General features: G+C 45.2%; 1 protein-coding gene across 1 annotated transcript in view; it reads left to right on the forward strand.

The window, feature by feature from the left end:
• Sol1 overlaps positions 1–14,455 on the forward strand; it is a 156,793-nt gene that overhangs the window by 17,984 nt on the left and 124,354 nt on the right. Inside the window, exon 2 of the mRNA XM_065217209.1 lies at positions 747–1,176. Coding sequence (XP_065073281.1) covers positions 951–1,176 — 226 coding nt within the window. The 5' untranslated portion in view covers positions 747–950. The remainder of the gene's footprint in view (positions 1–746; positions 1,177–14,455) is intronic.

Raw genomic sequence — 14,455 nt, forward strand, 5'->3', positions numbered from 1 at the left:
ACGAGCACCAAGGTGGAGTGAGAGAAACCAATATGCCTACGTTTGCTGGCTGATGGGTGCCGATAACGATGCGTCGTGTTCTCCTGTGGATGTGTGCTGGCCAGCAACCGACGTATAATGGCAGTGCAGGGAAGACCAGTTTGTTAATGGCAAAAGCGGATATTTATTGTTTCGATGAGAAGAGAGCTATTATCTGGCGATAGGGTTGTTCGTGTAGGGAGCTCGTGTCATCAAAGGACTCCCTGGAAGCGATATTGACATTCTTTTTTATTTGAAATTATAATTTCAACCGAACGTTGCAACCGTGTCAGGGTCAACTGGTTCGGATTTTTTTTTTGCTTCAGGAAAAATATTTCCTCAGTCTTATGCACATTTTTCTCTGCTGTTGACACTAATGATTCTTTCGCCGGGGAAAGTGAAACGACACAACAGAGTGCAGACAGCTCTTTTATGCGAAACAACAGCAATGTCAGCAGCAGCATCAGCAACGTCATTCCGGTTGCTGTGACAAGTACTAACGAGTACTACGATTCACTCTGATTTACATAAAACACGTCCCGGAGCTGGGAAGGATGAGCATAAGAAAGAAAAAGACCAACAATAGAAAACCTAGCGGAAAATATCGTCACGTACCAGGAGAAAGTCATGCATATAACATGATGACATATCGCTCCCAATCGAAGCGTGCCATGTTTCCACACTCCCCAAGCGAGGAGGAGGAAATCTAAATAATGTCATGTTTACAGATCATGCTCATCGACAACGACGGAAGAATTGTCTGGGGCTGAAGCGATAGTGGCCTAGTGAATGCTGTGTTTGCTTTCCAGAAAGTATTATAGTGTGGGAGGAAAAGTCACGGAACCGATAGAGTGGTATCCGGTTTTTGCATATTGACAAAACAATCCAAGTGTGGTGAGTGGAGCCCGTGGGAAAAGTGAGGGAGGGTGTGAATGATGAGACAAAATCATCAATTAGTGAAAGTGACCAATTTTGTGCTCTATCTGGCACTGGTGCTCCCGGGCGGAACTCTGATTGGGAGAAAACGTCAGGAGGGAACGGTTCGAGCGGAGGCCAGTGAATCGTCCGGTAAAGGAACGGCGGCCGAGTTTCTTCCATCGGGGAATTCGGTGGCGTCAGGAAACATCGTGGGAAGCCATGGCAAAGGATATTACCGAGGTGAGTGGCGGTGCTGGGATTTGGGAATTAATTTGGAAAGTTTAAATTGACATTTAATGCCATTATTTTTGGGAACGTTGTACAGTCAAGTCTATCTAAACGGGATATTGATGGAGATAATTGAAGAATTTTTTATGGGATATGCGATTGAAGTGTAGTAAACTCTCCACAGCTCGATGGCTACTAACTCGATTTCGAACCATGGTAAAAATGCATTCCATGGCTACTGCGACTGCGATTTTGTATGAGATCATTCTATAACCAGGGTGGCCAGCCAACCGGGAAAACCGGGAATCTCGGGAAATATCCGGGAATTTGAAAAGTAACCGGGAAAACCCGGGAAATTGACGAGAGAACCGGGAAAATAGATTAACCATAGGGTAGAGCGCTATTTCGTCGTAATCGCCCATTTCCGTTCTATCGATCAGAAAAAGATCAATGATATCAATTATTTCACCGTGCACAAATCAATAATAGGTTTGTTCCGAGGCGTTAGTTCATTAGCTACAACATAAATCCTCATAGAGAGCATTGTATGAATATTTACGCTCATTGTTCTCAAAACAAAAGAAGCGCTCCTAGCGAATCCCCTTTTTCTACGTTTATCCGTAGGACGAAGAAATTCTAATGGCGTTTCAATGCGTTTGGACGGAATTGACCGTCTACACGAAACGAAAATCAATTATTTTATTCATGTGTTTCACTTATACATTTTTGCCAAAACATCAGCCTTATACATTCCATAAGACAAACCACATAGGTCCTATAAGAATGCATAAAAGGTATGTGTGACCGCTTATACATCTCATTTGACACATGATCTTTATTAATTTTTTGCAGGGCGTCTGCTTATTAGTTGACTTATAAATTTTATGAATAATCAGCAATAGAAATTTGCCAAAAGGTATAAGGAGATTTCTATCCGTGTAGCAGTATAGTTCGATCGTTCGTTCGCTTCGCTATCAAGTTTTTTCTAGTTCGTTTTATTGCTACGTTCGCGTCGTGGAAGTGCCGTCATCAACAGGCGCATTGGCAAGTCTAATTGCACTTGCCAATAAACAAAACAGCTAGCAAGAAGGCCCAAACGGATCCCAGCGCTGCTTCGGATGACGCAGCAAATCGGCTGCTGCAGAGTAACCAATTCTCGGTGCTCGGAGTAGAAAATGGCGGTGGTGACGCCGCTGAAATTGCGAAAAAGGAGCGGATTCCCCCGCTGTTTACCCCGATGAAGGACGTCGCCCAGCTTAGGGATGAGCTGGCGAAACGCAAATTGTTCCCGCGATTCAAAATCTGTAGCGTTGGAACAAAGATCATGTGCTCCAGCCTACAGCAGTACAAGTCGGTCGGTGACCTGCTGAAGAACAGCACAGTGGAGTTTTACACTCACGATTTGCCTTCGATGAAACCATTAAAGGTTGTTTTACGAAGCCTGCCGTCGTACGAAGCGGCTACCGTAAAAGATGAACTGGTCAGGCTTGGATTGAAACCAGAGGCAGTCCACAGTTCAACCATAGAGGTAACTCTAAGACCACTGGGTCCCGAAGAAAATCATTATTATTTTTGGCTCACTCAGTACCAGAACAACGGTCCCAAGCAGTCCCAAGCTATTTCACTCACCCCTGCATGTTCTGCATGAATCCACACACCCCTGATGTTATCTGTCAAATTTTCATAGCGAATCAAAACAAACATATAGCGAATTCGTTTATTATCGGGGTTGGAACCAGTTCCAACCCAGTGCGAAACCGAACTTTTTGTCAGTGCGAACCTCAACCTGAGCTGGGTTTTAAAAACAAACGATCGAACTGACGTTTGTCAGAAAACAAGCAGGCCCAATCTTGATACCCGATCCAGGTTGGAACTGAATAATAAACGAATTCGCTAATAGTGTAGTAATAGAATTTCAACTAGAATAGGGTGCGTTAATCGTTTGCTTGGGAACAATAGGCTACTAAAGTGGTGAGCCAATTTAAAATCGTTAGTTTCGTATTGATTGTTGGTTCAACTATCGTGACCAACTGTTTCTGGTCCACCTCACGAAGGGCTCCACCACCCTTGCATACGTGACCTGTTTCAGGTCATTATCGACTGGGAATACTACAAGCCACAACACCGTGATGTGACCCAGTGCACAAGTTGCCTCTCCTTCGGCCATGGCACGAAGAACTGTCTTATGAAACCACGCGGCGACAAATGTGCTATGGTCCACTCGACCGTGCCACTACTCGGGACTGCCCCAAGCGAACGGAATTCATCACCATGAGGAAGAAGGTGGCTACTAGCAACCAGCCAGGCCAGCATCGAAATAAACGTGCACCACCAGCCATCACGGACGAATAATATCCGGCAATCCATCCTCGTCTGGTTCAAATCTTCCACCGCTACCTCTCAACAACAGTCAACGAGCCACCCCTTCAGCTCAGCATCGCCTCACTGCTGCTGCAGCTCTGTCAAATCAAGCTTCTGCCTCGGCGCTTGCACTATCGTACGCCTGTGTTGCCTCAGGTGACTCAGTCGACGAATCCCCGCTAACATCAGAGGAACTAGTAACGCTGGTTGCAGAGGTGATCGTCATTCTGCGCACCTGCAAGACTCGATATGAACAGCTTCATGCTGCCTTGTCACTCGTCACCAAGTATGGACCGTGAAGCTATAAAAATTGCAAATTGGAACGCCTGCTCACTGACGAACAAGCATAGAGAGCTACTCGATTTCCTCAACACCAAGGAGGTCGACAGTGCTATCATCACCGAGACGCATTTGAAGCCCGAACTGAACGTATTCCTTCCCGACTTCCGGCTCGTCAGACTTGATCGCACCTGCTCTGGAGGTGGAGGAGTGGCCATCGCTGCAAGACGGAACATCAGTTGCCGGCTGCTACCAAACTTCCAGCTGAAAACAATTGAAGCCATCGGAGTGGAGGTGAGCACATCACTTGGCCCAATCACCATCATCGTGGCCTACTGCCTCAAGCAAACCAACATCAGGGACGGGTCGTCAGTGGCCCTCCGGAAAGACATCATCAAACTCACGCAAAACACTAAGCTTGGGGCAATGGTCGGAGCAATAGAAACGGCACCATCCTCAATGAAGACCTGCAAGAGGGCCAATATACCATCTTGGCCCCGGAGTCGGTTGAGTCGGTCTGGGGTCCATGCGACCATCTACATCGTCGTAAGCAACATGGGAAACAACATCTCGCAATCTGTGGCATTCCAGGAGCTGAGCTCGGACCACTACCCGTTGGTGGTCGAAGTTGGATCCTCGGTAAACCGATTCGAAGCTTCCCGGCGCAACTACCATCGAGTCAACTGGGCGCAATATCAACACTGCGTCGACACAACCATCGACTACGATGTCCAACCGGGGACGTGCGAAGATGTTGACCGGTGTCTACAAACCATCGAGGAGGCGATTTCCCGGGCCAGGGAAGAACACGTGCCAGTATCCAGACAGGTGAGCAACACTCTGAACCTTGACAGCCCTACCAAAGATCTCATTAGACTCCGTAACACCATTCGTAGGCAGTACCAGCGTACTGGTCTGCCTAACTTGAAGACCAATTGTAATCGATTAACAAAGATCATTCAGGCCAGGATGGTGGATCTCAGAAATAACGATTTTGCTAGTAAGATCCGCTATCTCCCAGATTGTGCTAAGCCCTTCTGGAAACTTTCAAAAATTCTTAAAAACAAGCCTAGGCCCATTCCACCACTGACCTGTAACTCTACTGTCTGTATCCCGGTAAAAACGCTCAGTAGCAAGAAACCTCTCGAGCTGTGTCTCAAGGTCGGCTTACTACTGGGTAATCTGGAGGGGCTTCGCGATCAAACGGTTACAGACCCCACTGGATCGTCCCAGTGGTTCATCTGATAACTCCTGAAGAGAAGGCTGCCGCGATAGGTCAACACTTTGTCAGCTCCGATAATCTCGGACAAAACATCGTCAGCCCTCATGAATCTGAGGTTGCTGAAAATGCAACCAATCTTCTTCAGATTCCTAACATTTTTCCAGAGGAATCCGAGATTACGGCTGACAATCTGTTGGCCTATATCAAATCATTTAAAAACATGAAGGTCCCAGGTTTTGACAAAATCCTGAATCCATCTGGCACTGATTTTTAATCAGTGCCTCAGACTTGGCTACTTCCCCTCGACCAATCAGCCTTCTCTCAGGGTTATCAAAACTGTTCGAAAGAGCAGTTTACCACCGGCTCCTAACATCTGCCGATGAAAACAACTTGTTACTCGAGGTCGTTCGACCGTCCACCAGCTGACTCAAGTAACAAACATTCTCAGACGGAACAAGTCGGTTTCGAAAACATCTGCCATGGCGTTGTTGGACGTTAAAAAAGCGTTCGACAATGTCTGGCATGATGGCCTGGTGTTCAAATTGCAGCAGTACGGTCTTCCAATCTTCCTAGTGAAGATAATAAACAACTATCTATCAGACAGGACGTTCCGAGTCTCTCTGAATGGCATCTCATCGGATGCTTTCAACATCGGTGCCGGGGTTCCACAAGGAAGCATCCTTGGCCCCATCCTATTCAACCTGTTCACCTCCGATATGCCGGCTCTCCCTGATGGTGGGTCGTTGTCTCTGTTCGCAGATGACACATCCATCGTCTGCAAGGGTAGGGTCATCGGAGCTCTGACTGCCAAACTTCAGAGAGGCCTGGACGTCCTGTCTGAATATTTCAACAGCTGGAAGATCCGTATCAACGCTGCAAAGACCCAGGTCATTATCTTGCCACACTCTAAATATCATAGACTTGTTCCGTCGGAGAATAACAAGATCTGCCTGAACGGCACAGTGGTGGAATGGTCCAAAAAGGTCGTGTACCTCGGGCTAACACTAGACAGCAAGCTTCTTTTAAGGAGCACGTTGACAAAACGAAAACCAAGTGCACCATCTTGATAAGATCGTTGTATCCACTTATGAACAGGAAGTCAACCGTGTCCCTGAAAAATAAGCTTGCTGTCTACAAACAAATCATCCTTCCTGTAATCGAGTACGGTATGCCAATCTGGGAGAGTTGCACAAAATGCAATCACCTTAAACTCCAAAGGATCCAGAACAAGATCCTAGGACGGTCCTAAACAGTCCCCCGCGGAATAGAAATTCTGAGATCCACCTCCTGGCTGGAATTCAAACATTAGAAGAACGGAGATTTTTCATCCTAGAAAGGTTCAGAGACACCTATCTGAGATCAAATCATCAGATCATACGTGATCTAGCACGTTAGGTTAAGTTATACTCCTAGTTAGGTAGATTGTCAATTTTTTCAATTCAAATAAAACACATCCCCGAAGGGATATTCTGTAAACTAGTTGAAAAACGCAAATATTAAATTAGAATATCAAATTAAACAAAGATGAAGAGCCAGGTAGGCTAATCAATTAAAATGATAAATCAATGTACTACCATAATCAACAGAAATAAACATAATTTTACTTCTACTACTACTCGTTGAAGTCATTCTTGTAACGAATTTTGGAGGTGACGGACCACCAGCAGAAACAGCAGCAGCCGCACCCGTGGGAGCTGAATCGCTAATTCGTGTAGCCGTGGCCGAGGCTGGAAACCTCGGTCCGGTCACGACTAGAGGTGGGCAAACTAGCTCATCTGGCTGAGCGGATCAGACCCGCCCAGCTGATTAAAGGGAGTCGATTCTTTTGAACAGCTCTTTAGCTCACCTTTAAATTATAGAAATTTTGACACATGCGATGATATGATCGACATCGTATTACACGATGTTACGCCTTTTCTCAAGCTATGTAATCCAGTCTAGTTACATACAGATTTTATTTCTGATGTTAATTCTTCGGCAGATTTGCTCTCACTATTCTCGCTTTCAGCTCCAGATCATCAGCTCAGATCTAGAGATGGGGTCCCAAGCTGTTCTTTAGACCCGATTAATTAAAGTCAGCTGATGACCCGCGGTTCATTTTTAGGAACCGCAGCTCATCAGCTCACTGGTATCATAAGTCTAATGGAGTGTTCAGATCTGAGCGTGCATTAGTGGAGTGGAGCAGAATTTACGTTGGAATGGGAGAGACAACTAGTACTTCTCTCCCTCTCGTACATTCGCAAAATCTCGCCCCTCGCGTGAAATATCGCTCAGGACGGAATCCACCTTGATTCTCCAGCACATTTGCTCTCACTATTTTCGCTTTCAGCTCCAGATCATCAGTTCAAATCTAGAGATGGGCTCTCGAGCTGTTCTATAGACCCGATTAATTAAAGTCAGCTGATGACCCGCGGTTCATTTTTAGGAACCGCAGCTCATCAGGTCACTGATATCATAAGTCTAATGTTGTATTCAGATCTGAACATGCATTAGCGGAGTGGAGCTCTCTCTATTCTCGGCTTCAGCTCCAGATCATCAGCTCAGATCCGGATCCGGAACTGAATCGTGAAGAATCGAGAAAAAAAAAAATATTAAAAGAGCTGGACGGGTCCGAGAAAGTGAATCATTCGAGCCGATTAGGATTGGGAGATCATCAGAGAAAGATCGATCTTGACGGATCGATCTTATATTTGGCTCTAGAATCGATCCACTGATTACCGATTTACCAAAGAATCGCTCTTTGGTAGATAGATCTTATGGTTTTTATTTTAATTGATCTTTCTGACGTTTATATGTAATCGGTATAGTGAATACATTATTAAGATTTCATCGGTACAAGTAACTTGAATAGCAATAAATGAGCTTGTAATTACGATGATCTTAACATTGTCACGCTCTGTCATGACAAAAAGTTCGATGAGATTTTGAGAAAAAATCTCTATCATCGTTTTCTTATCCCATGATAGCGACTGAAGTATCTCTGTAAATATCGCGTGAGATCTTTCATTGAAAATTACATTTGCCAACCCTGCTTAGAAGTGTAACAATTATTTTGTTACTGATTTTGATGTTGTCATCATCATGGCATTAAAACACCCGGACGGTTTAAGTGATTGATACAGAATGAATTTCTTTATTCAAGAAAACTTAACTCTAGCTATGTGATTCCTAACTCTACATAATTCTACAAAAGTTTATATAGGGGGGAGAGGTAGCTCATCGATTCTTCCGGTTCGCCTCCTAGCATCGTGCTATAAGGTACCAGGCAACCAGGGTAGTTGATCGATAGCTCGATGACGTCATTTCGTTGGCGTCTGCAATGGGAAATTCTCATAGCAGGCGTTGACGATGGGACGTTGTCGAGTTGTTGAATAGCAACTATCGTGGTAACTCACCGATTACCTGTCGATCTCCCAAATTTGGAAAGACGTCTGCATTGAATTGTCTCATATAATAATATTCCGCCCACTATATCACAAGAAATTGCGAGTAGCTGAGTGGAATGGAGATAAGTTAAGCATTGGGTACAGGACCAAGTCTCCCCTGGGTGGTGCCAGAAGATGAGCGCAATAGAATCATCAAGTTGCCATAAGGCACGGAATGAGACTATTGCATGGCTGGGTAGTCAAAGTCTTCCATTCGTTAGTCATTTCAGGTGGATTAGAACAGGTTTAGGTGGGCGTTGGCCAGATTTGGATTTTTCAGATGTAATCCTGGATAGGACCCTGTCATTGAACGTCGCGTGAAAGTGGAACTTAATGAAAGCCTAAGTACTTTTTTGTAGTTATTAGTTTTCGGATTTGAAAGATCGTCGGTTACCGTGGCCTGCTTACTGAGCAGAAAAACGCGGTCCCAGGTCCTTACATATCAAAGAGATTTATGGTAAAATCGCTTGTGTATCGTGTATTTTGCGAAACTCGTTGTTGTCGTTGGTTCCGGGTTTGAATGGATACACAAATTTGAGCAACGGTATTATGTGATATGAGGGGCTCGGTGGCCTTAGAGCAACCGTTTTTGCTTACTGAGCAGAACATCATGAGTCTAATCTCAGGCCCATCCACATTCAAGATTCGTCAATCGTTTTATTTGTTAATATGACTACATGGTAATAACAGCAACTCGGTGATTAAAAAGGTGCTCGTCTGCCTAGTGGCAAACGTTTTTGCTTACTGAGCAGAAGACCGTGGGTTTAGTCCCAAGCTCCTTCGCGTTATATGATCGTTAGGACATCAATTCAGCTTATCGTTTACCAAAACGAACCCTGCTGCAAACCCAACCCTCTTATCCAACATCCCAGTGATTCCTCGTGGAAGTGCAGAGGTGTTCTCGGCTTCCATCAAAGCGAGTGTCATGTCAACACAATTCTTCCCATTCCTTTCTTGACCTGTGTTCGGGCGCGGCCGGCGCTGGTATTGCCTAATTTAAGATCACCAGTTTTTACACATTGAGGATGATTGCTAGTCCCAAGCATCGTCTATTGGTTCTCTGTGTAATTACAGCTGATCTGGCAGTAACAGAGTAGCAACCGTGGGCGGTCAATCAAGCTCAAGCTCAAGCTCAAGCTCAATTCTACAAATGTTTATATATGAAGGAGGTGCCTGGACTACTCGTTCAGACCAATCAGCAGTTGCCTGTTGGTGATCGATATGTATTGGTATGTAAATGAAAGAATTGCGACATGTGCTAAAAGGTTGCTTCTCGCAGCAGAGTCCCAGGCTGCACGGAGGTCTGTAATTCGATCTACTTGCTAGCGTGGGACCGCTGGGTACGATGCACACATAATGGTGCAATTGATTTATTGGTAGAACTAGAAATGTGCATAGTTAACATATGTGGATAAACTGGTTCGTGAGAACCACTTGAAAAGAATGCAGAAGAATTATTGTATTGATTGATTATGGAGATTTGATATGATGTTGAATTACGCGCGCATCTTGGTTTACGCGGTGACTGTTCAAAGCGTAAAGGAGCATGCGCGCTTTTTTTTGTAAAAAATCCGCTATAAGTGATGATTCAGTCCATTTTGTGTGAACAGTGTGCTGATGAGCTGCGGTTCCTAAAAAAAGAACCGCGGGTCATCAGCTCACTTAAGTGAATCGGGTCTTTAAAACAGCTCGGGAGCGGATCGCTCATCTCTAGACTCACGACAGTCACAACTCCGAATTAATTCTGATAAGACGTCTATGAGTGTTTTAGAAAAAAAAAACCGCAGAGCACTAGGGTCCGTTTGATGAATTGACCACTTTTGCAGATGATCCGGATCCTCCGATGAACCATTACGTGCAAAACTATTCTGGTAACGTTCTACAACTTTGCCGAAGACAGCAAACCTCTACCTTGCGAAGTAAAAAAAATGTATCGCTGCGCCATCTTTGCGGCCAAAACTTGAACATCACAAGTCTAACACAATTGCTTGGTAAATGCAATTGAAATTTGAAGCCAATAATGTGTACACACATAGATGCTTTGAGACTGACATATATGAGCGGCGATTCTGACATAAAATTGAGCCATAACAGACGCGAAATTCAGTTCCATCAAACGTTCCTTTCGTCGAGTAACTAAAGGGTGTCCCATATCAAATAGCATCACGGAAAAACGTTGGAGAAAATTACCTAGTTGACCGACGCTTTTCAAACTCTCAGACAATTAAATAAAACCCATTAGTAAGCTTTTGGCATATTTATTTCATTCAACTTCAATACCATAACCGTATGCTCGCACCTTACGCTTAAATCCACTCATTAGGTTCTGTACAACATCTGGCTGTAGTTTCTTCTGTACGGAAACCCACTTTTTCTTCATGTCTTCCTCAGATTTGACCTCCTTGGGATGCTTCTGTAGAGCCTGCTTCATAATAGCCCAGAATTTTTCGATGGGCCTTAGTTTCGGTGCGTTGGGGGGGGGGGGGGGTGGAGGTTCATGTCCTTGGGTACGAAAGTGACCCCGTTGGCTTCGTACCACTCCAGGACAACATTTGAATAGTGGCACGAAGCTAGATCCGGTCAGAGGATCGTAGGGCCCTCTTGTTGTTTCAACAGAGGAAGCACACGCTTCTGTAGACACTTCTTGAGGTAGATCTCCCCGTTTGCAGTCCCGGTAGTCACGAACGGCGCACTCCGTTTACCACGTGAGCAGATCGCTTGCCAAATCATGTATTTCTTGGCAAACTTTGAATGTTTCTGCTTCCTTACTTCCTCCGGAACATCAAACTTGTGCTGGGCGGTGAAAAACAGTAGCCCCGGAAGCTGCCGGAAGTCCACCTCATCGATGATGAGACAATGAGGCTTCGTCAGCATCTGGGTGTACAGTTTCCGGGCCCGTGACTTTCCCACCGTATTTTGCCGTTCGTCACGATTTGGAGCCTCCTGCACTTTTTGTACGTTGTAACAGTAAACCTGCTAGAAAGTAGACGACCCAAACTCAAAGCGGTACAAACGGAACGATACGATACCCAAAATCGCCACTTTCAGGGGGAATATGTTACGTATGGCTTTAACGGATTCTGGTACTCAGAGATGAGACGGAATCAGGCTAGGTTGTGGTAGTTTATACCGAACCCTTTCTAACCCGGACCAACGTTGACCAAAAACCCTGAATCGAAATCAACAAATCCGCTTAAGCGCCAACACATACAAAAATGTGATGCGGAAATGCGTGTTTAAGTTTGCCAAGCTAGGTCACTCAGGGCGGGTCTAACGTACGCGATCAAACTCATGCAATCAACGTGTGTCAAAAAGAGATTAATTCACTAAAAGCATTCAATCAGGTTCATTTAACTATGTATATTTACGGGATCAAAGGTTGAGATTGAATTTGCAGGTTGGTTCTCGCTCACAAAGAGAAACCAAGTGTGGGCAAAGAATACAATTTTGGAAGCTACGTATTTCAGGTTGTTATTTGACACATGAGTTAAACTTAAAAACTAAAGCGCTCTAACCTTTTCTTTTTCGATGGCAACCCGGGTTACTTGCTGCTGCTGATGCACGTGGCGGTGATCGAGGTCGGTGGAATGCCAACGCCGTTGTTGCCAATCGCCAATCGGAGTGACGACTCGTTCGCTGAAGCGGTCGGCCGGAAGCCGCGTGGGTAGCGTTGTTCGACTGCGGGATCGCTACAGTTCGATCGACGGCCTATTGCTATCGGCCGGGGCCACAGCGTGCTCTTCGGTGTGCTACGAAGTCACGGCGGTACGATCAACGGTTGTCGCTATTGGGCGGGGGCCACGGTGTAGGCGAATACGGAATAAAAGAATACTGCGGTTGTGCGATCGGCGACTCTTCACGGCGGTGTGAGTCGAGCCTCTCGCGGATCCCGTTGGCTACCCGTGCCGACGAGTGGTGCCGACAAAGGTTCGGAAACATAGGCGGCGGAGCGTGAAACGATCACGGTTTACTAGCGGCCGAGGACCGCGGCGTGGCTTGCGTAGTGCTGCAGAAAGCAGAGAGCACTTCTTCGGTGGGTGACCACCGAACGACGGAAAGCACTAGAGAGCGCGGTCCGAAAACGCACTGGACACCGAGATACTTTGGTGTAAGATGGCTGCTGTGTGCTTGTGTACTCGACCACGAGGTGGAACGTCGATGACGCCGATAGTTTTCGGTCCCCACCGAGAACCTTCTTTCGAAGGATTGACCTTCGAAACGTTATTAACCTAATTAATTTCTTGCCACACACTTCACTGAATTAACTAATTACCTGGTATGATTCACCGAATCGATAATCTCGGTGATACACTAGCACTATAAATTTAAGTATTTGTCTGATGGTGATATCTATCACCCAAAACACTACATTAGAATTTTTATTATTTAATTAGATTAGAAAATCACTTACTTTTCAAAGTACCGAACGTTTTGAGACTAGATGAGACTCACCCTATGTGGCTCAACCAAGACTCCCGGATATCTAGCTCAGTAGCATGAGACCCCTGAACTGTGTCACAGGGCCGGCATGCTACTTGGTAATTTGGAGGGGTACGCGGAACAAACTGTGCAGAAACTGTGGAATTTCTTACGTGTTTGTGAAATTAATTGGAAGCTAAAGTGTGGGTGGAAAAAGTCTAACAGTTTATTAAAATGGAACTATTGTGCGGATGGTTTTATTGGGCTATTATGGGGTGTGTTCTGTGGGTTTCTGCTTCCTTGGTACGTACCGGTGGTGTTTGCTGGACGATGGCGGTGATTATGTTGGGCAGCTGTTGTTTGACCGCGATGGCGATCTGTGGTTTATTCACTCCGTTGACAATGGCGGATCGGTGTCTTAAGCTGGTCTGGAAGATGGCGCCTGGTGACTGGAGCTGTGGTCACTACAATGGCGGGTTTGAGGCTTGGGTTTGCGCGTTGCGATGGTGGTTCGCAACCAGGGAATATAGCAATCCCTGTGCAGCTACTGAAGTAGCCTTTTCGGTGTCAACGGCGTCTCCCTTCGTTGGCGAACATCAGCTGACCGTGACAAGGCCACCTTGGTCGAGCCGAGAAGGGTCTTCCTCCTTAACAGTTAGGACTACCGAGTCCGAGGATGCTCTCCTTTCTGGCAATTATTAGGCCGGAGAGTTGAAGGTCCTTGACATTTAGACCAAGACAGCCGAGACTGACTTGGTCGAAAAGTGCTGATCGTGAGGATCTCCGTGGAATACCAAACAAAAGGTCCTAAAGGACAAATGGTTGTTTTAAACCAAGCCAAAATCATTTTTGGTCAAATTCAGTTACCTGAATGAACACCAGGAACATAAAAAGGTCGTTCTCTGCACTTTGGTTCACTTTTTCATTCCACTCACGTCTTCTAGGCACAAACGCCGGTTTACTTCTGGGCAATGGTTGACCATCCCAGCTATCAAAAGCCCTCCTTTTCCCATCCAGTTTTCAATTCGTTCCTTATAATTTCCTCCATTTTCCTTCCTTGTATCTTATCACCACCCATCCATATTATCTCCTTCGCTAATTGAGTTTTTCTACCACAGTTGATTATAACACCCTTTCGATCCTGTCACATCCAATTAAGCTTATAAACAAATATCATTTTCAAACTACCTACTAAGACAAATTTATACATTTTTCAATAACAGCAATTTTACCTACAATCCTACTAATCCTACTAACCCAACACTGACACTAAACAAACACTACAGTTTCCTAAAACAACATGCACAAATTTAAACCTAGGACATTGTAACTAAAAGGTTACAGTTTAATCACACGAAACACCATTGCACACTGGGCCAGGAACCGAAATTAGCAAGACAAAACCTCTAGCGCATTGGGTTTGCATTATATTGTCTTTGGCAAAGTTTCTCGGTTTAACATGCGCCTTCATCTGGTAATGGACATTAGTTCAAATTTTATCCGCATAGATGGTGCTGCGATACTAACTTTCTTATTTCACATGCTAGAGGTTTGTGTCTTCAACAAAGTTGTAGAACATTAAAAA

The sequence above is a fragment of the Ochlerotatus camptorhynchus genome, unplaced genomic scaffold (assembly GCF_037179485.1).
Source record: "Ochlerotatus camptorhynchus isolate MF236.1 unplaced genomic scaffold, CSIRO-AGI_Acam_v1.1 ptg000070l, whole genome shotgun sequence".
Lineage (NCBI taxonomy): Eukaryota > Metazoa > Arthropoda > Insecta > Diptera > Culicidae > Ochlerotatus > Ochlerotatus camptorhynchus.